The following is a 23,460-nucleotide window of genomic DNA, read 5'->3' as shown; positions in this document are numbered from 1 at the left end:
CTTATGTAGTAAGGAGGAGTTTATACATGAAGAAATAGATTTCAGGAAGGAGGTAGAGATTGATCAGCTATTTTACACCATATTTTTTCAGCAAAATAAAGAATTGTAGCAAACCAGTTCTTCCCTTTTCTTCCTCATTAATTGCATGGTTGTGGCCACCAGAGCCAGAGCAAAGAGGAAAGTCAGATCAATAGAATGGTATTAGATAGAGTCAACATCAATATAGCCCAGACATTGGTTGTTAGGCAAAAAATGTATTCCCATTTCTCCTATAACAAAATGTACCTGAAGGAACTTACAAAGTAGTCTGCAATTTTAGGCCGATTTTAACTCAGTGGTGAATTGGTGGTATTGGGACTAATAATGTTTATAAATGTACTACAGTATTAGCTTCAAACTTTGAAATTCCAGGAATTTGATGAATTATGTTCTAAATCAGTAAGAGTAAATATTTTTGGTTATTACAGTAGTAGATCAGATTCTGGTGAAATTATTTAAGCATTTTTTTTTGTTAAATTATGAATAATAAGAGTCATAAAAGTGGGTAAGTACATGGCTGGGGGAACATTAATTTGTAAAAGTGTGTGAGGCCAGGGAAGAAAATGATGTGTTTTGGTATGGAGATGATTGCAATATATATAACAGAACTTGATTGTTAGAGAATCAAAATTATTTAAATATTTTGGTTGTAATCAGTGATAACAATGTATCAGTGACAGCAGTGATTTTTCAGTGCTGCTGTTGTTGAGGAAATATATAAAAATATCAACTTGGATTTTTCCTTGTTAGAAAGATTACTTTTTCTACAAATCTACAGAAATCTATCATTGCAGAATGTGGAAGAAATTATTATGAGGCTGATCAAACAATCTATTGACACAAAACAGCTCTTTACCTTTGCTTATTTTTTAGACTATTTATATTAGCAATAAAATTTACTAATTACCTTTGTGATAGTAATTCATAAAACTAGAGATTACGGGCTAAAGTATACCTGGAATATATATATTTTGTCTTGTCTCTGAATCTCAAATATGGTACATTATTATGGTATTTATTTTAGGACTTGGCAGCAAAATAACAGTGCTGGGCTCATCCTTGGATGAAATAAATTTTAATAGTAATGAGAATTGGAAGGAGACTGAAGAACATGGCCTACAAATCCATAAAAATTCATTGGGCCTCTAAATCCACATTTTGCTTTCCTAACTCTGAATTTTTTTCAGTCTTTATCAGATATGGAAGAAATAGATCCACAAGATTTCCTTAAATGTGAAGTGTTTAAGTGGATTTGAATGTGTGATTATATGCTCTGCGTCTAAGGGTGATGCCTTAGATATGCACATTTCCAATGCAACCTCTATGCTGCTACTAGATGGTGAAGTTGGAAGTGCCAGAGCCTTTGAAATAAATAAGAGCTCCCTGGATTCTCTTGCCCTGTCCCCTTCAAGTCAGACCATATATGGGTTATTTCTTTACATGGGATTCTTTTTCTTTTTTTAGGATTTAAGTCATGTCTTGTAAAACTTGTACCAATTCAATAAGAAAAAGTTGATACTTTTATTTACCATACAAAATAAAACACTGTGATCATAAGTAAAAAGGAGAAACACATGAAAGGAAATTGGAGCATTTCTTATTCAGGATTTGGCTTGGGAAGGAAACACTCTGGGAAACAGTGGGAAGTCCTAAGTGCCCAATTACAGATGAGTCTGGGCAACTGCCCGGTACCTGCCACCAAAAGTGGGTTGTTGCCACTTGCAGTGTTGAGGTTCTAATTCTGCTTCCTTTTCATCTGCTTGTCCATACTGGTGAAGGAATTGGGGATAGAAACTGATTTACTCAGCAAGTTTATGCATGTTTACTTGGAAGCCAGTCCAGCTTCATTTGTACAGATAAGTATGCACATGATCACAGCTTTGGTTCACTGCTATGAGAAAAGTATGTTTCTCACTTTCCCAGGTACATTCCTAATTCCTTCTGGGTGGAGATGCTTTTTTTTGTCACTCACTTCCTTCTGATATTGAGTCTCTCTTTATCATCCTTACATTGGGAAGAATGACAAATGCCACAGTCCTAAGTATGGGCACTCACAACTCTTACTAAATGGTACTCTCTAGTGGGGTGTTTCTTGACTGTAGCTATAATTGTAACTGGAGAAGCTGCAAGGTATAATTTTATAAACACCTTCCTTTTGTACTATTCCTGAAATTATGAGATTATTATGACATAGATTCTGTGATACCCAACAATGGTTGAACAGAATTGGGCAAAGTACTGTTTGCCTAAATAGGCAAAGTACTTTCAGATATGGATTCCAAACCACCATGACTCATCAATCCAGCTAGAATATAAACATCTAAATCACCATAGATTGTTTATCTCCAAGCCATAGTAAAGTAATATTTAAGATAAGTGAATTCTGGTCTAATGTGCTATGTCTATCCATTGAGGGTACTGCATAGAATAATATAAGATTGCATTAAAAAAAAGTCAAGTGACACAAAAAAAAGCTTACTGTTCATTCTCTGCAGACTCTGCAGAAATAATTAGGCATTAATAGCAACAGATGTTTAATAAAGTAACAATGAATAAAAATAAAAGGCCTTGAAATATAATTGTAACAAAAGTATATTCCGTGCATGTTTCCTTCAGTCACAAAACATTGTAGTTCTATTGGATTTGTAATGAAAGACCTCAGGACTCCCTTAGAGCAAGCATACAGCTCTTTGATTGTTTTGAGGATGTTGAAATGGCATTTCCATTTTGACAATATGAGTTTGCTAAATTCAGTTTAAAATCCTAAATTCTAACAGTTTGCATTTGTATTTAAATGTTTATTTAATATTCAACGACTATAGTGTTCAGTTACACATAGAAAACAAGATAAATATGATCTGACAGTAAATCAGATTTAAATGACAGCAAGTGTATTTAATAATGAAATTTTGTCTATTGTTTTATTCTCATAACAGACTGTATTATTTGCAGCAGGTAAAATCAAACTGACAAATACATGAACGAAGGCTGAACAGTTGTATGGTTATATGTACTTGCAGTGTTTGTTCTTCCAGATAATACTTGTGTTCAAATGATGAGGTAATAAGTTAAATAAGCACCAACAAAATCTGATCCATGCCACTTTGAAGTGACATTTTTTGGGGGGGAGGGGTTGTTTATTTTACAAATTTTTCATACACACTTGGCATCTGCTTATATGTGTTCGGATGAGTCCAGCCTTGAGAGTATCTGAAGAAGGTGAGTGTTGAAATTGATGGTCAATGGTGGTAAGCCAAAAACTGTATTTGTTTGCAAAGTAGTGACAGGTCCCCCGAGCACCATTGCATTCAATGAATGGGGTGGCTCTGAAGTCTTCCAGGCAGCTACCCGGAGAAACCAGTGACTGTCCTCCTCCTTCGGCACCAGCTGCAGTGTGCTAGAAGAAACCAGATAACAACAATTCAAATATAATACAAAAGTACATTATAGGTTGCGGTGATCATAAAAACGAGAGGAGAATTTCCATGTGCTAGCTTTCATCTCGGGGAAGGAGTAATATAAATCAAGCGTGTTCTAACAAAGGTTCCATATGCCCAGTATTGTCCACTGTTGTTGTTTTTGTAACATCTATTGTTTCAGAGTTAAAATACACAGGAGCTATTGTCTGTAATGGCCATTATGATTTCACTTGTTTATCTGACTGGTGCTGAACAGGAGCTTAATGCCTTACGTTTATGATCTGAAAATCAGTGTAGGAAAGTACAGAGGTCTGTTCAGAGAGCTTCTACATATAACCCATTCCAGGCAGCTCTTTTCCTCATGTCAGACCCTCATGTGTTTTCTGAAACTAATACAGTCTAATGTAGGCAGTGTAATTTATTTTGCTGTCTGAAATGACATAAGCCACTGTATGTTCAAAAAGATAATCAACTACAACATAGAAATTGAATAAATAAATTGTAATTGAAGTGCTCATACCTTAAATATTTAATATATGTTTTAATAAATTAAATTATAGACCCGTATGTTTTTCAAATGTAATCTAAATCAGGGCTTTTCAACCTTTTCACCGACTGTACCACTTTAGGATACAGCAATATTCGAGTACCACCAGTCACCTGGCAAGGTATTAAAAATTTGATGACCAAAAAAAAAAGAAAAAAGAAAAGAAAAAAAAGTGATAAAGTACCAGTCCTTTATTTACATCAGTTCACTTAGTGACTTGTTACAACGGCATTGAAAAAAGTGACTTATGACCATTTTTCACACTTATGTCTGTTGCAGCATCTCCAGGGTCATGTGATTTACATTTGGATGCTTGGCAACTGATTCATACTTACAATGGTCATAGTGTCCCAGGGTCATGTGATCACCTTTTACAACTTTTTGATAAGCGAAATCAATGGCCAGGGCCCAGCTCAACGTCGCTCAGGTTGCAGGGCATCTGTGGGGGGTATGGCTGGGGCTGTGGGGGATATCTGGGGGTCTCTGGTGGAGGGGTGTGTGACTGCCGTAGGTGCCAGGCCATGGTCCACCGGAGGAGCCTCGCTGTCCCTTTGGGGCCGTGCAGGGGACTCCCAGACAGTGGCGTGCACTGCCTGGTGCCCTGGGTAGTGGAGGGTAAGCATCCAGCCTGGCCCTCGAGTTCCTGAGGCACCAGGAGCCTGCAGCCCAACCCACTCCAGCCTCACTTCCCTGAGAGGGTGCCTGGTTGTGCTTACCTCCTCGAGACTGCTGCTGCTGATGTGCCCACTTTCCTTGGCCAAGTTGCTCATGGTGGGTGCAGGAGGGCAAAATGCTTGGGTCAGAGGGAGACCCATTCCCTCTCCATGTGAGGAGACCCGGTTTTGTAACCAAATCATCCTTAGCGATAGGATGGGAGACCATCAGGATAGGCCAGGAGGAGGGGACAAGGGGATGGCAAAAGGGTTGCTGGTGGCCAAGTGGTAAGGCAGGACTTCCCTCAGACCCTTCCTCCCTTTCATTCCAATGTCCTTCCTTCCTTGCTCTTTCCATCCCTACCCTCATTCTTTCCCTGCCTTCCTGCTTCTCATTCTGATCTTCCTCCCTCCCTCCCTCCCTCCCTCCCCCCCATCTCCTTCCTCCCTCCCTCCCTCTGTGCCCAGGAAGGGACAAGGGGAGGGGAAGAGACTGCCACTGCCAGTGCGGCTGTCTGGCCATGGCTTGAAAGGCCACTGTAAATTCCTGGGCAAGAGCTGCACAGCCTTTAGAGCAGAGTGGCAGGAAGATATTTATGATGAGGGAGAAAAACAGGCAAGAAACGCAGCTGGGGAGGGGTCACCCTCCACGAGGAATGAAGAAAGGCACCATCCCCTGAAGGATGGCCCTCACCATCCCCTGAAGGATGGCCCTCATCCACTTCACATCCCCGGCTTTGTGGGCTCCAGGGGAAGGGACGTCGCAAGTGGCATCAGAGTCCATGTTACTTGCGCTACTCCACCCAGCCCCTCCCGGCTGCCTGGTTTCAGCAGGCAGCAGTGCGCTCTCCTCAGTCTTAAGAGCCGAGTGGTGGGAAGATATTTGCAATGAGGGAGAAAAAGCATTCATTCCTCCATGAGGAATGAAGAAAGGCATCATCCCCTGAGGAGAGCGGACTGCTGCCTGTTGAAACCAGGCAGTTGGGGGGGGGGGTTGGGCAGCATAGTGCAAGTAACATGGACTCTAATGTTCCTGGAGCCCACAAAAGGGGGTGTGAAGTGGTCGAGGGCCATTTGCTGGTCTCCTTCAGGGGATGGTGCCTTTCTTCATTCCTCGCGGAGGGTGACTCCTCCCCTACTGCATTTCTTGCCTGCTTTCGCTGCCACCTGTGTGCGCGCCCAGCATGGATGGCTGCCACGAAGTTGTAGATTGGCTCCTGGCTGGCCTGTTTTATCTCTTCTCTCCCACCCTCTCCTTTTCCCTTCGGTGCAGCTCCATCTGACTCCTCCTCCTCCTCCTCTCAAGGCTGCGTCTTTTTTTTCTCTGCCTCTCCTGCCAAAACTGCCTCCTTTTGTAGCCTCTCCTGTCTCTGCACCCCTCATCTCCTTTCTCTTCCTGGTGAGCAGGAAGTGCTGATCTTGGGACCTTTGCCTCGTCCCAACCGCCCTGCAGCTCCTGAGGACTCTCTCATGGCAAGTCCTATGCTGCACTGCTAGGCTGGGCAGGGTCACGTACCACCTGCCGTGTGCCAATGTACCACTCGTGGTATGTATACCAACAGTTGAAAAGCCCTGATCTAAATGCTTGGAACTCTGATGATACTGTGTCAATGTTTTTACTTCTTAAAAGGGTGAATAAATAAACAGAAAAATAAACAGAAAATTAAGTAGGATCATAAATTTATGGACTTCATATTTGCCCCATAGTGTTTTTTTAAAAAAATCCATAGGTATCAATGAAAGCTTTTTAAAAATATCTAATTCTTACATTTGGAAGAGGCTTTATCATTGAGATGGGAAGGGTTAAATCTCCAGGTGGAAGAAAACAAAAGGACCTTTGTAGTTATTTACAGTAGTATGGGAAGCAAGAAGAGAGAAAAATTATGTGTGCAATTCGTGATTTAGCATGACATGCAATTCTAGCCCTTTCCTAAACCATAATTTAGAGCTTAAGTGTTCTATGTGAACCTGGTCAACTATAGTGTAGACAATAAACCATGGTAAAGAAAACTGTAAATCTAGCCTATGTGTATTTATATGAAATAGTACAAATTGATGCAGTGTAGTGAGGTGTATTCCCAGGAGGGAGAAATTGTATTCCAGGTGAGTAAGAGGCAACTCATTTTAGAGGCTGTTATATGTGAAAGAAAGAGGGTGAAGACGGGCTCTCCCTAATAGTTCACAGAGTATATTTTAGTTGCAGACAGCAGAGTCCTCAGTCTGGCAACATTTTGTCTATAGGGGTGAAACAATAAAGAAGTCAGCTTGGAAGAACTATCAAGTATCATTCTTGGTTTTGGGCCAGGCAAATAGCTCCCAACCCAACTATTGGGGGTTGTTTCTATTGTTGTTAGTTTCTTTTTATTCTTACTTTTAATCCCATAATTAGCCAGCCAGATTTGCAATTTTGTAAGTTGAGCAGCCACCATAAAAGGTTTAAATAAATAAATAACCTTACACAAAAGCAGGAGATAAATGTAATTTTAAAAGCATTCTGAGTCTATACCCCAATCAGCAAAACAAGCACATACCATAAGGAAAGAATAACCAATCCATAAACTGCGCCATCCTTCAGGACAGTGAGGGATAGTAACATCTTGACTGTGAATAGCAATGGCAAGAGCAGGAGCTTCACAGACAGAACAGCGACTGATATAAGGCCTGATTTCTTCTTCTGCCACAGGCATCATTGGAAGAGAGGCTGTGGTTGAGAGCCAGTAGGATTTATCATTACGGCCTGCGTAGTAGCAGACATCCCCTGGATTGCAGTAAAGGAAAGGCATAGTGCTGAATCGAGCCAGACATGATCCAGCCAGGCCTACAAGAATAAACACAGAGAATAATCACCGATGTGTCTCCAGGGGGAGTTTGTTCAGGAAGTTTAAAACAATAAAGGTTGTCTTCCAAACTAGTAGGTACTTCTGAACTTTTGCACATATTTCAGAAACTTCTCTGTGAAAGATTGGAAAAAAGAACTATTAATATTTTGGAGAACTTAGCAAAGTGCCAGAATGCTTCCATCCTCAGGATTTTTTCTTTTTTCTTTTAGATTTCTCTATTGTAAATTTTCAGTGTTCCAGGCCCATGGTTTAGAACTCTGGCAGTAAAAGTGAATGAAATAGAGAGCTATGATAGCATTACATATAGCTCAACTAGCACAAATTATTTTTGCTGTAATCTGTTAACTGTAATATTTTTATGTTAGATGTAAATACCATGGATGTGGTTTTTCACTATATTGGCTTCTATTTGATCACCAAAATAAAAATCGATGCAAGTTATTCCTATTTATTTTTGTTCAACAATTTTATAAACATTTCTGTTGCCAGTTTCTGTCAGTGCAATAACAAATCCATGAGGTTGAGCCATTGTGATATCTTAGGAGTTGTGTCCTGAGGGCTGGATCTGCTTGCCACCCAAAATCATCCAGACCAGAAGTCCCCCAAAGAAACATATGTACCCCGCCTATATACATGTGGATGAGAGAGCAAACTATCTATTTGGTTGCTATTGCAAGTGTTTACTGCTTCTTTGATGTAGGTACAGTAGTCACACTTGTCTGACAACTGCTCCCGGTGCACAGTTCTTAATGGAACTATATCTACATGGATGGAAACATGCAAGGTTCTGTCTTGGACCTAATACCTTCAACATCTTCATCTAGATAAGGGATAGAAAGGGAACTCATCAAATTGCAGATGATACCAAATTAGAGGGAATTGCTAACACTTTGGAAGAGAGACTCAAGATTCAGAAGGATTTTGTCAGACTTGACAAAAAGATGTAATCCAGGGGTGAGAAAAGTAAGGTTCTACACTTAGGCAGGGAAAACCAAATACATAGGTACAGAATAGGCACCTAACTCAACAGCAGTAACTGTGGAAATCTGAAGTCCTAGTGAATCATCACTTAAGTATGAGCCACCAATGTGCTGCAATTGCCAAAAAAGTCAATGCAGTCCTGTGCTATATGAACAGAGGAATAGCATCAAGATCCTGAGTAGTGATAATGCCACTTTCTACTGCTCTAGTGAGACTAGACTTAGAAAACTGCACGCAGTTCTGGTCACCATGATACAAAAAAAATGCTGAAATCTTAGAATGTGTGTGGAGAGAAGAGCAACAAAGATGAAGGATCTGGAGGCTAAGTCATATGATGAACAGTTGAGGGAGAACAGTTTGATAGGCTAGATATGTCTAGCCTATCAAAGAGAAGGACCAGGGGAGCATGATAACTATCTTCTAGTACTTGAGAGGCTGTCACAGAGAACAGAGGGGATCGACTTATTCTCCAAAGTGCCTGAGGGCAGGACAAGAAGTAATGAGTGGAAGCTCATTAAAGAGAGAGCCAACCTAGAAGTAAGGAGAGATTTCCTGACAATGAGAACTGTCAATGGAACAGCTTGCCTCCTGGAGTTGTGAGTGCTCCAACACTGGAGGTTTTCAAAAATAGACTGGACAACATTTGACTGGGATGGTATAAGGCTCCTGCCTTGAGCAGAGGGTTGGACTACAAGACCCCCAGCGTCTCTTCCAGCCCTCTGATTTTATGCTCTACGTTGTAGTCCCTTGCCCGGGCACAGGCAGGATGGCAGGAGGTAGAGGAGGAAATGAGGGCAGTGGCATGACGTCTGGTCCCCTATGGGGAAGGAAGTTTAAACCAGTGTTTGAGGCCCAGGGATTGAAATGTTAGACTAGGACTGGGATAATCTAACTGCAAATCCATCCTCAACCATGGAAACTTGTTAGGGTCATTTTTCTCTCAGCCCAGCATCTGCTGAAAAGGTCTGTAATGAGTTTATGCTATTAAAAAAAAACCTGGCAACAATCTGGTACCCAATTTCTATTATGTTATCTGACAATGAAGAGTTAGTCTGTTATTTGTTTGTTTGTTTGTTTGTTTGTTTGTTTATATGCTGTTTATTATTTACTAAGCAGATAAAATTCATACCAAGATCCTGGTTATGCGCTTTGTCTTGTCCTTCAAAGTACAATAAGCTGTAGCCGCTCCACAGTTGGTTCATGCCCTCTGGACACATCGGCTCTTCAGCAGATTGGCTGTGTTTCACAAGAAGATAACCTATGTTAACACTGCGGCCCGGCATACCTTGCAGTCCAGGAGTACCAGGAACACCTGCTGCACCTAGAGAAATATAAAGGCAGGATGTTGCTTTTAAAGGTATTGCCACCCGGCAAGAACATCATGGCAACTTTATTTACTGCTGAATAATTCAGTACAAGTAGAAAAGAATCCACAGCTGTTGGATTGAATTTATTTGATGCTGATTCTGGCATTGCATAGCAAGTTATCAAAAAGTACATCTCCAGGTTACAATCTGAAGATAACAAGATCTCTTTTTCTGGCTGGGAACCCATCTGGAGTCCTCAGAGCACGAGGTCACAAAGCTCCCATTTGTACAAGGAAGCTAGCCGTTTCCCCAGAAGATCCCGCCCAACCAGTGGGACCTTTTATAGCATTCCTGAAAGGCTCACATTGTGCATTGTGCTTTGTAGCATTCCAACTTCTGTTTCATATATTTTGTTCAAACAATATGTTCAAATGATCAGACCATGCAAGGTGTGTTATTAGCACTAAGACTGGTGACTGAAGCATGTTCTATCCATGGGCGTCACACAGTCATCTTTCTGTGCTCTCTCCAAAAGAGAAAGGAAGTGTCCTTAAAATAGTAGCAATACAGGAACACTGTGGAGTGAAAAAGATGTGATTTTTTTTTATTGGTTGGTGGAAGGAAATGCAGGTTGACACTGCTTTTTTGCACTGGTGTGGTGATCAGGGCAGTTTTTGGGGTTGGCAACATTGGGCATGCAATGGTACTCATAAATACATACTCCTGAATATGTGGGAAAGCCGAAGCCCTACTGTAGGATGAACCTGTCTATAGTCTTCTTCATTTCTACCCTTAGATATTATGCGCATACCAATCTTAAAAGATAAAAAATCCAACAAAGGGTTGGATTAGATACTAAGTTGTTATACAGAAGCAGGCAACCTCAATAGATACCTTCAATAGGATCTGCCAGGCTCACTATTCCATCTAGTAATTTTAAAAACTGATAAGCTCACATGAAGCAAAACATCAGACTACGATATCATTTTTTTCAATAATAGTTCACTATTTATTTATTTTAAAAAGAATTGTAATAGATATATTTATTAAAAAATAGCTAAGGGTCGTCTGAATTACTTCTTGTGTGAGAAGGGCATGGAATGTCTATTCCAAATTTATGCCTGCTTAGACGAATCTTTCAAGTAATGGTTGCTTAGGTGGCTTATCTGTAAAAAAAAAAACCTATATTTTTTCTTTAGATTATTTTGGCTCACATGCAATTGTACACACATTCAACTGACTGACTGTAGTTGCAATACTGCATTTATTAAACTGGGAAAATCTATATGAATAGATTGGATGCAGAATTAAATCTTCAATCAGATGAAATGTCTGAGAAGAACTTTAGGATTTACCTTCAAAGCCTGCTGGGCCATGCAGCCCTTGTCCTCCTTGGTCACCTCTGAAACCTGGAGATGCAGCTATACCTCCTCTTCCTTGTGCTCCTGGTTTACCTATCAGGCCTCTAAAACCTGAAAAGTGAGGTTATTAAACAGAATAATCAACCATGACATTTTATTACAAAGTTGTTATGGTAATAAGAATTCAGTCCACTCAGGATCTTTAAACAATGGAAGGTGTCTGTAGCTCACAGATGCTGCTTTGTACAGCAAAGCTATTAGTAAGATTCTATGAGAGGAAACTAAAGCAGGGTTAGGTCATGGTGCCCTCAGCAGAAGTAGTTAAATCAAATATATGAGAAATTTCATGGCCAGCACACTGTAGGTTATCATTTCTGAATGAGAATAGAATTATCTGGAGAGTTCATCTGAAAAAGGACAATTTACAAGGCAGGAGCAGGGAAGGGCAGGAAGGCTATGGCAGAATAGAAGCTATGTTGTTGTGGCATTACATTTTCTTCCAAATAACATTAAATTTCTATACAAAAAGAACAGGACCTTTTCTGGAGGAAAATACAGTGGGAGCCCATATTGCCTTGAACAAATGACCAGTTGCATAATGTATTTTATTCACTCTATAAGATGTGCTTGTAAAGTTAGTGCAGCAGGGACAGATATGAAATGTACTAATGGAGCATTAAATCCCTGTATCACTTTCATGTAAAACTGCCAAAATCACTGACCAAGAAGTATCAATGTTTGTGTGGCTGACAAATGGATGCATAACAATTTAATCTGCCTTGATATTTTCAGGTGCCCCAAATATTCCTTTGAAATAATTATTACTCAGTCTTTATTTGAGGAATAAATAGCTTCACGAACCTATGAACACCATTATTTTTGATAGTAACCTCCTACCTGGATCTCCTGGGGGACCGTGAGGACCCATTTCACCTGCAGGGCCCTGGGGGCCTATTTTTCCACGGGCGCCTAGTGCCCCTTGCTCAGCAACCAGTTTAGGAAGTAAAGGTGGCAATCCGGGGGAACCTGGAGGTCCCTGAAACCCTAAAAGTTAAAAATCCAAACAAATTATTGATTTTGTAGATAGACTTTTCTACTTGTACCAATTGAACACCTATGCAATTTTTAAAATAAATACATTAATCAATTTAAGAAAATCATATAGCTACCCAACTCAAATGATACTAAATATTTATCCCATGTTATTAGTGGTCATTTATATGTACAAATGTCCCCATTTTTATTCCAGTTACTTTGTTTTACCACCCATCTACTCTAATGAGAGACAAGAATGCATCTTGACTCATGGGAAGTTAGTTGTCAGAACCCATTTATATTTCATTTCTATCTATCTCCTCTGATCTAAAATAAAATCTCACCTTCCCCTGGATTCTGCCATACTCCCAAGGGGGAGGGGGGACATGCCTGTGGGGTTATTGCTTTCACTTCCTCTATTTACTACAATGTAACCTTTTTTATTGCCTCTGTGTCTGCTGCCCATTACAATGTAACAAATTGCCTCCTGCAATATACATCTCTATGAACTTTCTTCTCCCTAACCTGGCAGCTAGGAAAAAAAAGAGGGGGGGGGGAGAAATACAAACCTCTGGAACCTGGCTTATTTCTCGGGTCTCAAAAGGAGGTGCAAAGAGCTGTTGAACATCATGCTACATCTCTCCTTTCCCACGATGGAGTTAACATGTGGGGATTGGCTGATCTGAACCATCCGGATGAACTATGGGGTGGGGTTTGCTTAGGGACACTTTAAAGTATTGATCTGTAAAGAAATCCCTCAGATCCTGTCTATTATGCCTGCTATCAACTACCCTTAATAAAAGTTCCTGTTGGAAGAAATTGTTTCCAGGAGTTCTGCTTTCTTAAGATGTGGGATTGAAGTGGGTCCTTACACTAGTACTATAAATAGGTTTGATGAGCTACAGAAGATCCAGTATATACTATCTTCCTTGTGACTATAAATATTACTAATAGGTGCTCTCTTATTACAAAGAGGAATGTTCAGTGCAATCTTAGGAATATGAAAATTATTACTGAAAATGCTGTTAAAATTAAAACATTAAACATTAAGGATAAGGTTATAATAAAGCTCTGTGGAATCAGTGTTGGTTTAAATATAGCAATTATTGAAATTAGCTTACTGAATCAATCTACTTACCTGGAGGGCCTCTATCTCCTTTAGGTCCTATGGGACCAAAGTCACCAGAAATTCCTGTTCGGCCAACAAAGCCCATGACTCCTTGTTCACCTTTATATCCTTCAAGGCAAAACAGTTGTAAGCATGGGTTATTACACATCTGACTAAGTAGCCTAATTTATATTCTCCATACTGAGTTTTCCCATCATACCTTTTGCTCCAGCCAAGCCTGATATTCCAGGTCTTCCATCTTGGCCCTGGTCTCCTTGTATTCCTTTCAGACCATCTTCTCCAGCCACACCTATTAGTCCCTCTTCTCCTTTGAAGCCAGATGAGCCAGGTGTTCCTGGGGTTCCTGAAGGTCCGGGGTAACCTTCAAAAGGTATTTAGAATTCAGAATGTTCATTTAAGGGCAAAGTTTGTAACACCAGACCTGACTTTCAAGTTCCAGCATAGCATACTGGTATGATGGAAGGAAAGCTAGCTCTGGCAATATGGCGGGAAACAGATACTTAAAAGAGTAAAACTTTCCCTCCCTCTCTGACAGTTCAGATCACATTGTCCAATTAATCTTCCAGCAATTGTTATGAGAAGAAAACTTCAGTGTGCCAAAACATCTCTTTGGAGGCCTCGGCTCTCACACTGATAGGGAGCACATGTGGACCCCAAGCTTTTCCCTTCCCCCTCACAACTATAGGCAATCTAGAAGCACTATGGCACTCCTAATGACCATAAATCTTCGTAGCTTGACACTGACTACTCTTGATGGCTTTTGGACTGGTCCTGAGTGAAACATAGATTTCATCCATAATGGTTCTGAACTATTGGGTTGTTGAGAGTGTGGGGTGTTGGTGGTGGTTATACTATTTCCACAGCTTGCTAACCACCTTTTCAGTAGTTTGCATTTACCAAGGATAGCTGCTTGTCTGCAGCAGCCCTGATCATATCCCACTCACAGTAACCTAGGCTAAGTTACTGAAATGGGTTTATGGGAGTTTGTTTTAGTTGTATCATTTAAACACAACCTGTATATATATATGGAAAAGAAACTATAGTAGTGGTCAGAAAGAAGCACTCTGATTAATTATCTCCCATAAAAATAGTTTACTATTATGTCAAAATGGGCCAGCTCTGATTAACTAATTTCCTAAGTCATTTTGTTTACTTTTTATCATTTCATAAGACACTTCAAAAATTGTGATTGGATGAGCTTTTGCTTGCTCTCCAAAATACTACTAAAAATCAGAATTCAAAACTTTTATTTTATTTTGGGTCCTCCAATTTGTTAATTATAACACGCAAGGAAGGAAAATGCATAAGCCTAATATTTAACACTGTGTGTCTACTAATAAAATGACTGCATTAATTTTAACATGCTTAACTGAACAAGCTATAACAGCCTGGGTCGCAAGTAATACTAAATCATAAACCATAGTTTACAAACCATAAAGACTACATTCACATAACTTATTAACTGAACCCAAACCCAAACCCAAACCCAAACTTTTGGCTTAGTATAATAACTTCTATTTGTGTATCTAATTAATTCTGTAATTACATGCCATATTTCTGAGTTGCTATTCTACGTGAGAATTTCGTAGTTCAGTTGCCTTGCCTCAATCCTGAAATGTTATTAAAATACCCTCCTACATTTTTCCACTCCACAAAACATCTTCTAAGGAGTTTTTTTTTACTTATGCATTCTTTAAATTATGCATCTTATCAGCTATAGATTATAACTATAATTACACTGCTAATCCTATGTGAATTCACCTGAAAAGAAGGGGGTCTGCCATGACCTATCAATTAAACCTTACTTGCAGAATTTATATCTAATTATTCTTGACTACCATTTTGCCCATTTAATTTTCATGATAAAGAAAGGCTAAAAATACTTGCAACAAATCCAAATAGTTACGATGACTCAAAGTAACACCCGGTAATTTTTTTTTCTTTTCTTTTTTTTTTTTTATTGAAAGTTTTATAAATTTTACAAAAAGACAAAAACAATACAAAACAAAAAACAACATATACAAAAAAAAAAAAACTAAACATATAAAAAAAAACCCCATCCCCCACCCCTCACAAACACCCTCCCTTCCCCCCCCCCCGAGCTTCCCAGAGCAGAATATAGGCTTAGTTAAAAATTAACAAATAAAGATAAAAATTAAATTAAAAAATTTATATTTATATATATATAAAAAAAGTATCTATATATAACATTCTCTATATATAAAAATAAAACTTATGAAAAAACTATGTAATATTTTTTTATACCCAGTCTAAATTGTATAAATTTTATCCATTTGTCCCAAACGGCAAGAAACTTCTCTTGCGTTTGTTGCTTTAAGAAAGCCGAAATCTTTGCCATTTCCGCCAAATAGGACACTTTAAGAAACCATTCCTGCAGTGTAGGCAAAGATTCCTTCTTCCAATATTGTCCAACTAACAGCCTCGCGGCTGTAATCAAATTTAACATCAATACAACCTCCTTTGTATCACAATCTGTAACAATGCCCAACAAAAATAATTGCGGAGTAAATTTTACCCTCCTTCTAAAAATTCTCTGGATATTCCACCATATTTTGATCCAAAATGCTTTTATCTCTCTGCATGACCACCAAATATGATAATAGGAAGCATCCGTATAACCACATCTCCAACATTTGGGTTGTACGTCAGGGTACATAAGAGACATTTTTTGTGGATCAAGGTGCCATCTATAAAACATTTTATAAAAATTCTCCCTAAGGTTCTGTGCTTGTGTAAATTTGACATTTCTCACCCAAATGGTTTCCCAGATGTCCAATGAGACTGGGACACCAAAATTCTGCGCCCATCTAATCATGCAGTCTTTAATTAATTCCGTTTCTGAGTCCATTTCAACTAATACCCCGTAGATTCTCTTGATGTGGGTTTGTCTTTGATCCTTGACTTGCTTAATAAGATTTCCATCTTCTCTAAGAAAACCCAATTTACAATCCACCTTCCATTTATCTACTAGTTGCCTATATTGGAACCAAGAATAAATAATATTTTCTTGCGCTAAATCTTCCCGTAATCTTAACTGCCAGTTTTGCCCATCCCATCTAAGTAGCTGACTATAAGACACCATATCCATTTTTACACCTTTTTTTATTCCTTCTATCGCATGCCAAGGTATGGCCCATAATGGAACTTTAAAATCACTTTTATAATATTTTCTCCAAGTCCTAAGTAAAGAGATTCTTAAAATATGAGATTTAAAGACCCAATCCATTTTTTTTATTAAATATTAAATAGGCATGCCACCCATAAAGTAAATCCCATCCCTCTAAATGAAGTATCTCAGGATTTGTCAAATTTACCCAATCACTAATTAGTGTTAAAACCACCGCATCGTAATATAATTTCAAATTTGGTACCTTGAGTCCACCCCTCTCACGGAAGTCTTGCATAATTTTAAACTTAACCCTTGGCTTTTTCCCTGCCCAAATAAATTTATTAAGACCCTTCTGCCACTCACTTAAGTTAATCTCATTTTTCAAAATCGGTAACATTTGAAACAAAAAAAGAAACTTGGGTAGAATATTCATTTTTATCACTGCAATTCTTCCCATGAGGGATAATTGCAACTTCTCCCAATTCTTCAAGTCCTTCTGTACCCTGACCCACAACCTTTCATAGTTATTTTTAAATAATTTTACATTAGAAACAGACAACATCACCCCCAAATATTTTACCTTATTAACAATCTCAAAACCCGTCAAGTTAGCCAAAATCTGCTTCTCCTGACTAGACATATTTTTAGGTAAGATTTTAGTCTTATTTACATTAATCTTGAAACCCGAAACCAAACCATAATGATGAATCAACTGTAATAAGTTTACTACAGAGTGATCAGGTTGCGACAAAGTAACAACCAAGTCGTCCGCAAAAGCTCTCAGCTTATATTCTTTTTTGTTAACTTCTATTCCTTTAATTTCCTGAGACTCTCAAATTTTGATCAATAATATTTCCAATGTTAAAACAAACAACAATGGCGATAAAGGGCACCCCTGTCTAGTACCTTTCTCTATTGTAAAAACCTCCGACAAACCTCCATTAACAATAAGTTGTGCCGTTTGTTTTTGATATATTACCGTAAGGGCTTGTAATATCTTTTCGCCAAAATTCATTTCTTCCATTACTCTTAGCATAAAATGCCAATTCAATTGATCAAATGCTTTTTCAGCATCTAAAAATATGAGCCCTGCAGGAACTTGGTTGTTCCACCCGGTAATTTTTAAAATCACTGTAACTATTTTCATATTGACTTTGAATAGGACTATAGTTCATACATCCCCACTGAATATACGGTAGTGTTGCATTACCTGGTACTCCATCAAAACCAGGTGAACCCACATCGCCAGGTATACCAGATATATTGGAGACTCCAGGAAATCCTGGTCTTCCATCTGGTCCAGGAGTACCAGTGGAACCTCGCCATCCTGCCAGTCAGAAATGAAGGAAGAAATATCAGATACAGAATAGACAGACAGACAGACAGGAGTGGAGGTGTACATTGATTAATCTGGTGTTGTGAGCTGGTGAGGAAAGAAAAATGCTGGTTGGCCTCTAAGGTTCAGCACTTTTTGATCCTCACGTTTCTGTGCGGAGAGCAAATTATAAACATTGGGGGGATACAGAATTTTTAATGTGATGCAGGCTTTGAAAAAAAGGGGAGGATAAAGGACTGGAAGAGAGCTGGATGCTGTCAGTGAGAAGGTAGAACTTGATATCTAAACTGAAATGGAAATTCTTTCTGAAGATAGATTTGGGAGAAAGATTAGTAAATACAGTAGGAAGGGCAAGTAGTTCTTCCTATCCCACGTGATGGGATGCATCAAGAAAATGGGGAAAATTAGGAAAAAAGTATGGCATGCAAAACAGCCTCCAAATGAAGTAATCACTGGCAGGAGAGATACATTGGGAGGCTGCAACCTGACCATTGTTCATGGAAAGAGGGAAGTGCCATGGCCAGCCTCTTTTCCTTGCTGTCACACTTCACACCAAAGCCAGACAGAAAATCATCCTTAAACTTTTGTTCAGCTTTTATTTCCTTAAGACTCCAGCAAACAAATTAGTGAGATAGGCTAGTTTATGAATCTTTATTGCAGACAAATCACCAACCTGATGTTATCCATTGTTTTCCTGGATGAAAGAACTAACCTGGCATATTACCATGGAGATCTGGCTTATGAAACAAAGGGAATTCTCTCTTCTACCAGACTATTCCTAGTTATAGCAAGTTGGGATTGAAGGGCATTGGTGATACAGCATGGTGGTGGTTTAGTCTGCCATTAAGAGTGGCAGAAAATGCCTTCCCATTCAAGTAGCACTTTTTTCTCATTATTTATTTATTTATTTATTTATTTTTTAAGTTTCTGAGTTTTGGGAATAAGTCATGAAAAGACAAGAAATATTAGATTTCTGATGGTCAAAGTAAAACAAAGCAATAGTTGAAAAAAAACCCAGTAGCTTTAAATACACCAGGAATAAAACAGCAGAGGTGGTAAGATACTCTAGGCTCAGTGATTTTGGTTGACAAATAATGTTCTTTTGTTGTGTTTTTGCTTTTCCTTGCACTATACAAACTCTCTATTGCTAAGTCAGCAATGCAGATACCTTAATTTGATAACTGCTCTTCTGGATAAATACAGGTAGACCTCAACTTACAACTACAATTGGGACCAGAACTTCCATTGTTAAGCAAGAGAGTTGTTAAATGAGTTGGACCTGATTTTATGACCTTTTTTCCCCCATAGTTGGTGAGTGAATCACCACAGTCATTAAGCATGCAGTTGTTAAGTGAATCTGGTTCCCCTATTGAGTTTGCTTGCTGGAAGCCATTTAGGAAGGCTATAGGTGACCCCAGGATGCTGCAACCATCATAAATCCATGCTGATCCCCCAGGGCCCAAATTACAGGGATGCTGTAACTGTTGTAAGTGTAAGAATCATCAGAAGTCATTTTTTTTCCAGCGTTGTCCTTAACCTTAAACAATCCCTAAATGAGTGGCTGTAAGTTGAGGACTCCTTGTACTAGTAAACACATTGTCAAAAGTTTAGGAGATACATTATAGCTAAAGAAAAAACTTCCCATTTTGAAATATTTCATCTGGAAGTGGTTGAAGCCAGCTATACCAGAAGGACAGGAAGTCAGGCATAAAGTGAAAAAAGAATTATTTCTTCCTACTATACCAAATTGCAGTACTGTATGTTGTAACAAAAAGCTTTTAAGACTGCAGACTGACACAGAGTTACTCTTAGGTTGAGATGAAGTTTGCTGGGAAGCAAGAGCAAGCAAATATTTATAAATATTCAGTTCTGGAAAATACAGATTTAAGCTATTAAAATCAAACTATTTCAATCTTGTACGAGATGCATAGATATTTTAGAAAAGAAAAGAAAAATTAGGTAGTCTTTATATCACAACAGAATAGAATAACAGAGTTGGAAGGGACCTCGTAAGTCATCTAGTCCAACCCTCTGCCCAAGCAGGAGACCCCACACCATTTCTGAAGGATGGCAGTCTACTCTCTTCTTGAAAGCTTCCAGTGATGAAGCACCAACAACATCTGAAGGCAGTCTGTTCCATTGGTTGATTGTTCTCATTGTCAGAAAATTTCTCCTTATTTCTAGGTAGAATCTCTCCTTGATCAGTTTCCATCCGTTATTCCTTCTCTGGCCTTCAGGTGCTTTGGAAAATAAGTTGACCCCCTCCTTTCTGTGACAGCTCCTCAGATATTGGAACACATGTCTCCCTGGTCCTTCTCTTCACTAGACTAGCCATGCCCAGTTCCTGTAGCTGTTCTTTTAGCCTCCAGTCCCCTAATCATCTTTGTTGCTCTTCTCTGCCCTCTTTCTAGAGTCTCAACCACTTTTTTATTTTTATATATATATATTATTGGTTTTTTTTTAACTAACAACCTGGTGCTTAGTAAACAGCATGTTATCTGGGTTCACATTTCACAACAATCAATAATAGTCAATTTCTATCATATCGTACTCTACATAACAGCTTTCCTTGATTTTCTCAACAGCTTTTTTATAGTGTGGAGACTAAAACTGGATTCCAGGTGTGGGTTTACTAAGGCTTTATAGAGTAGTATTAGTACCTCAATGTTCTTGATTGAATCCCTCTGTTAATGCACTTAGGATTGCATTGGATTTTTTCCGCTGCCGCTGCACACTGTTGGCTCATATTAGATTGATTGTCTATTAAGACTACAAGATCCTTATCACAGTTCTGCTATTAAGCCTGGTTTCACCCAATCTATATTTGTACTCTTGGTTTTTCTTGCCTAAGTGTAAGACTTTACTTTTCTCTCCATTAAATTTCATTTTGTTAGACAGGGCCCAGTGTTCAAGTCTGTCAAGATCCATCTGGATCTTGAGCCTATCATCTAGGGTGTTGGCTATTCCTGCCAGCTAAGTGTCATCTGCAAATTTGATGAGTTCCCCTTCTATTCCCTCATCTAAGTAATTGATGAAGATATTGAAGAGTAGTGGGACTAATATGGAACTTTGTGGTATCCAATTGCTTACTTCTCTCCATATAGAGGTAGTATGTCATGCCGTCAGAGCCTGACTCTGCGGAAGAAGATGAGCCAGAACTGGAGCCAACGGAGATTGAGGGGAAGGAGTTGTTGGCTTTGGAGAATACGGGGAGGAACAGGCTGAGGCAGGCCAGGGCCTTTCGGGATTGGGATGGCTTGTAGGCGGGGAGGAACAGGCAGGATGACCAAGAGAGGCTAAGCAGTGAACATGAGAGACAGAGCTCAAGCAATGAGCAAGAATCACCCCCTCCTGATCCTCAAGCACAGAGAGTGGAGAGAAGGCAGGAACAGTGCAGGCTGACTTGCCTACTTGGGAGGAAAGTGCCCCACCCCTCTCCACAAGGCACACCTGGGGACTGAGACTTAAGGAGACATTGTGGGGAGGCACATTTGTCAGGAATAAACGCTGAATTCATGGAGGATTGTGTGCTGTTGCCAATGCTGGATGTTTCCTGGATTTCTTGCTTTATTGCTTGCTTCTTGGATTAATTGCCTTGTACCTTTGTTTCCTGGACTCATTGATTTAATCCAGTGGTTCTCAACCTTTTTAATGCCGCAACCCCCAACTGGTCGTAAGTCGAGGACTACTCAACCGGTTGTAAGTCAAGGACTACCCAACCAGTCGTAAGTCGAGGACTTTCCCTGCCCGAGAGCACCGCGCATGCATGGTGCCGCCCTCTGCACCGGCCGAGGCAGTGACGGCGCAGGGCAACCACTGGCTGGGCCACCAGCTGGCCCAGCCCAAGGGAGATAAGGCACCCGCCAGGCCCCACATGTGCCAGCAACCCTGTGCCCTCCGGCCTCCCGCCTCCCACCCCTGGCCCTCTTTTACTTACATTTTTAGTAGTTGCTCAGCAGGGAGGGGTGGAAACTTCCAGACAGTTTGCCTTCACTGCAGACAACTTGCAGCACCGTTTGCAGAATGGGACTTTTGGTGGGCTCAGTAGGGCAGAGAAAGCCTGGACAATTCCTATTGGCTTTTGAAAGCCTATAGAATTAGACTCTATTCAAGAGAGTCTATTCTATTGGCTTTCAAAAGCCAATAGAATAAAAGGGAGTAGCACAGCTAAGGAAAAGGGAAAAAAATGGCGGACTGCGTTGTTTGGCGACCCCCGTGAAATGGTCGTTCGACCCCAAATGGGGTCGCGACCCACAGGTTGAGAACCGCTGATTTAATCTCTTGCCCTGCTGGATTTCTTGTTTTGGCAGCTGTTGTATTCACAGCTTTGCACTGGACTACTTGCAGCCAGAGGCTGCTGGAGATGTGTGTGTCTTCACTTTGCTCTGGGACTTGCCAGAAACGTGGGAGCAGTTGGGGAACATTTGGAGCAATAAAGGGGCAGTTTGACCTGTCACAAATGTCTCTGTGCCTGCCCCAGGTCATCACATAGTACCATTAAGGACTACTCTTGAGTACATTGTCAGCCAGTTACAAATCCATCTGATGGTGATACTATCTATCCTATTTTTTTTCTAGCTTACTAACTGAATATAATATGAGCTAAACGGTTCTTGCAGCTGTAAAACTTGCAATACATTTACTGTATAAAAAATACAAATTTTCATGTAAGTACAACTGTACTTTCTGATATGAGATTTAGAATAAATGTTTGTATCTGTGAAAAAATGAAAGCATTTTATGAATTGTGAGGCTAATAAACTAACCTGGATCCCCTCTTTCCCCCTTCTGACCAGGAGGTCCTCTACTGCCTTCAATGGGGCTCAGTTCTCCTGCTGTACCCTTCTCACCCAAAACACCTGGAAAACCTGATGTGCCATATCCATCTGGACCTGTTACGGGAAAAAAAATGGAAATTTCTATATTAAACATAACACTTTTTAAAATATGGCAATATTAACTATCCAGCTTCTAACACGTTAACCACAGTAATGTGAGACATAATAATAGGGAGAGGGTTAATATTTCAAAATTTGTGAGTCACTATATAGCAAAAGTATCCGCTGGAACACAAATAAAACCCATATTAAAAAATAAAACATATTGCATTAAAATACCAGTTTAAAGCAGCAGAAGTGAAAACTTCAGGAATAAAATTACTTCAAACATTACAGAAATATAAGGAATTAAAAAGACTAAAATAATGACTGCTGCACAATGAAAATCTTTAACAACTGCTCCCTTCAAATTTTCTTTTTATATATATAAATATTTTATTAATTTTCTATTTTTACAAATAAGTGCTTAATATACAATGTGTTGACTCGGGTCCATTAATAATTCCGTGGTACATATAAGTTTCTTCAAACTAAGTCCAGTATTACACCATCCAATATCTCCTCTCTTCTTCCGATAATAAACATTTTTCCACATTAAGCAAATGCAATTCTTATTGTTATTAATAGATATATAGTTGAATATCAGTATTTATTACAGTTTTCTAATAATATCAATATCAGTTTAAAATATATTTTCTAACCAAAACATATCTTAATTGCATTTGCATTCAATATTCATTTATTCAGTCAGTATCCTATTTTCGCTTTTTTTTCCAGTTTTAGTTTCCTATCCATATTCAAAATATCCCAATCATTTATAGTTTCAAAACAAGTTATATTTGGGT

At 39.3% G+C, this 23,460-nt stretch overlaps 1 protein-coding gene across 1 annotated transcript in view; it reads right to left on the bottom strand.

Moving 5' to 3' along the window:
* Positions 1-2,508: 2,508 nt before the first annotated feature.
* COL4A2 (collagen type IV alpha 2 chain) overlaps positions 2,509-23,460 on the bottom strand; it is a 229,927-nt gene continuing 208,975 nt past the window's right edge. The window contains exons 40-48 of the mRNA XM_039326369.1: positions 22,544-22,669; positions 17,652-17,768; positions 13,511-13,672; positions 13,321-13,419; positions 12,045-12,191; positions 11,142-11,258; positions 9,609-9,800; positions 7,190-7,476; positions 2,509-3,436 (exon numbers count right to left, since the gene is read on the bottom strand). Of these exons, the coding sequence (XP_039182303.1) occupies positions 3,182-3,436; positions 7,190-7,476; positions 9,609-9,800; positions 11,142-11,258; positions 12,045-12,191; positions 13,321-13,419; positions 13,511-13,672; positions 17,652-17,768; positions 22,544-22,669 (1,502 nt within the window). The 3' untranslated portion in view covers positions 2,509-3,181. The remainder of the gene's footprint in view (positions 3,437-7,189; positions 7,477-9,608; positions 9,801-11,141; positions 11,259-12,044; positions 12,192-13,320; positions 13,420-13,510; positions 13,673-17,651; positions 17,769-22,543; positions 22,670-23,460) is intronic.

This window comes from Crotalus tigris, unplaced genomic scaffold, assembly GCF_016545835.1.
Source record: "Crotalus tigris isolate CLP2741 ecotype Arizona unplaced genomic scaffold, ASM1654583v1 scf7180000024340.7048381, whole genome shotgun sequence".
Lineage (NCBI taxonomy): Eukaryota > Metazoa > Chordata > Lepidosauria > Squamata > Viperidae > Crotalus > Crotalus tigris.
The sequence above is the reverse complement of the archived record's forward strand: the minus strand, read 5'-3'. Positions and strand labels throughout refer to the sequence as shown.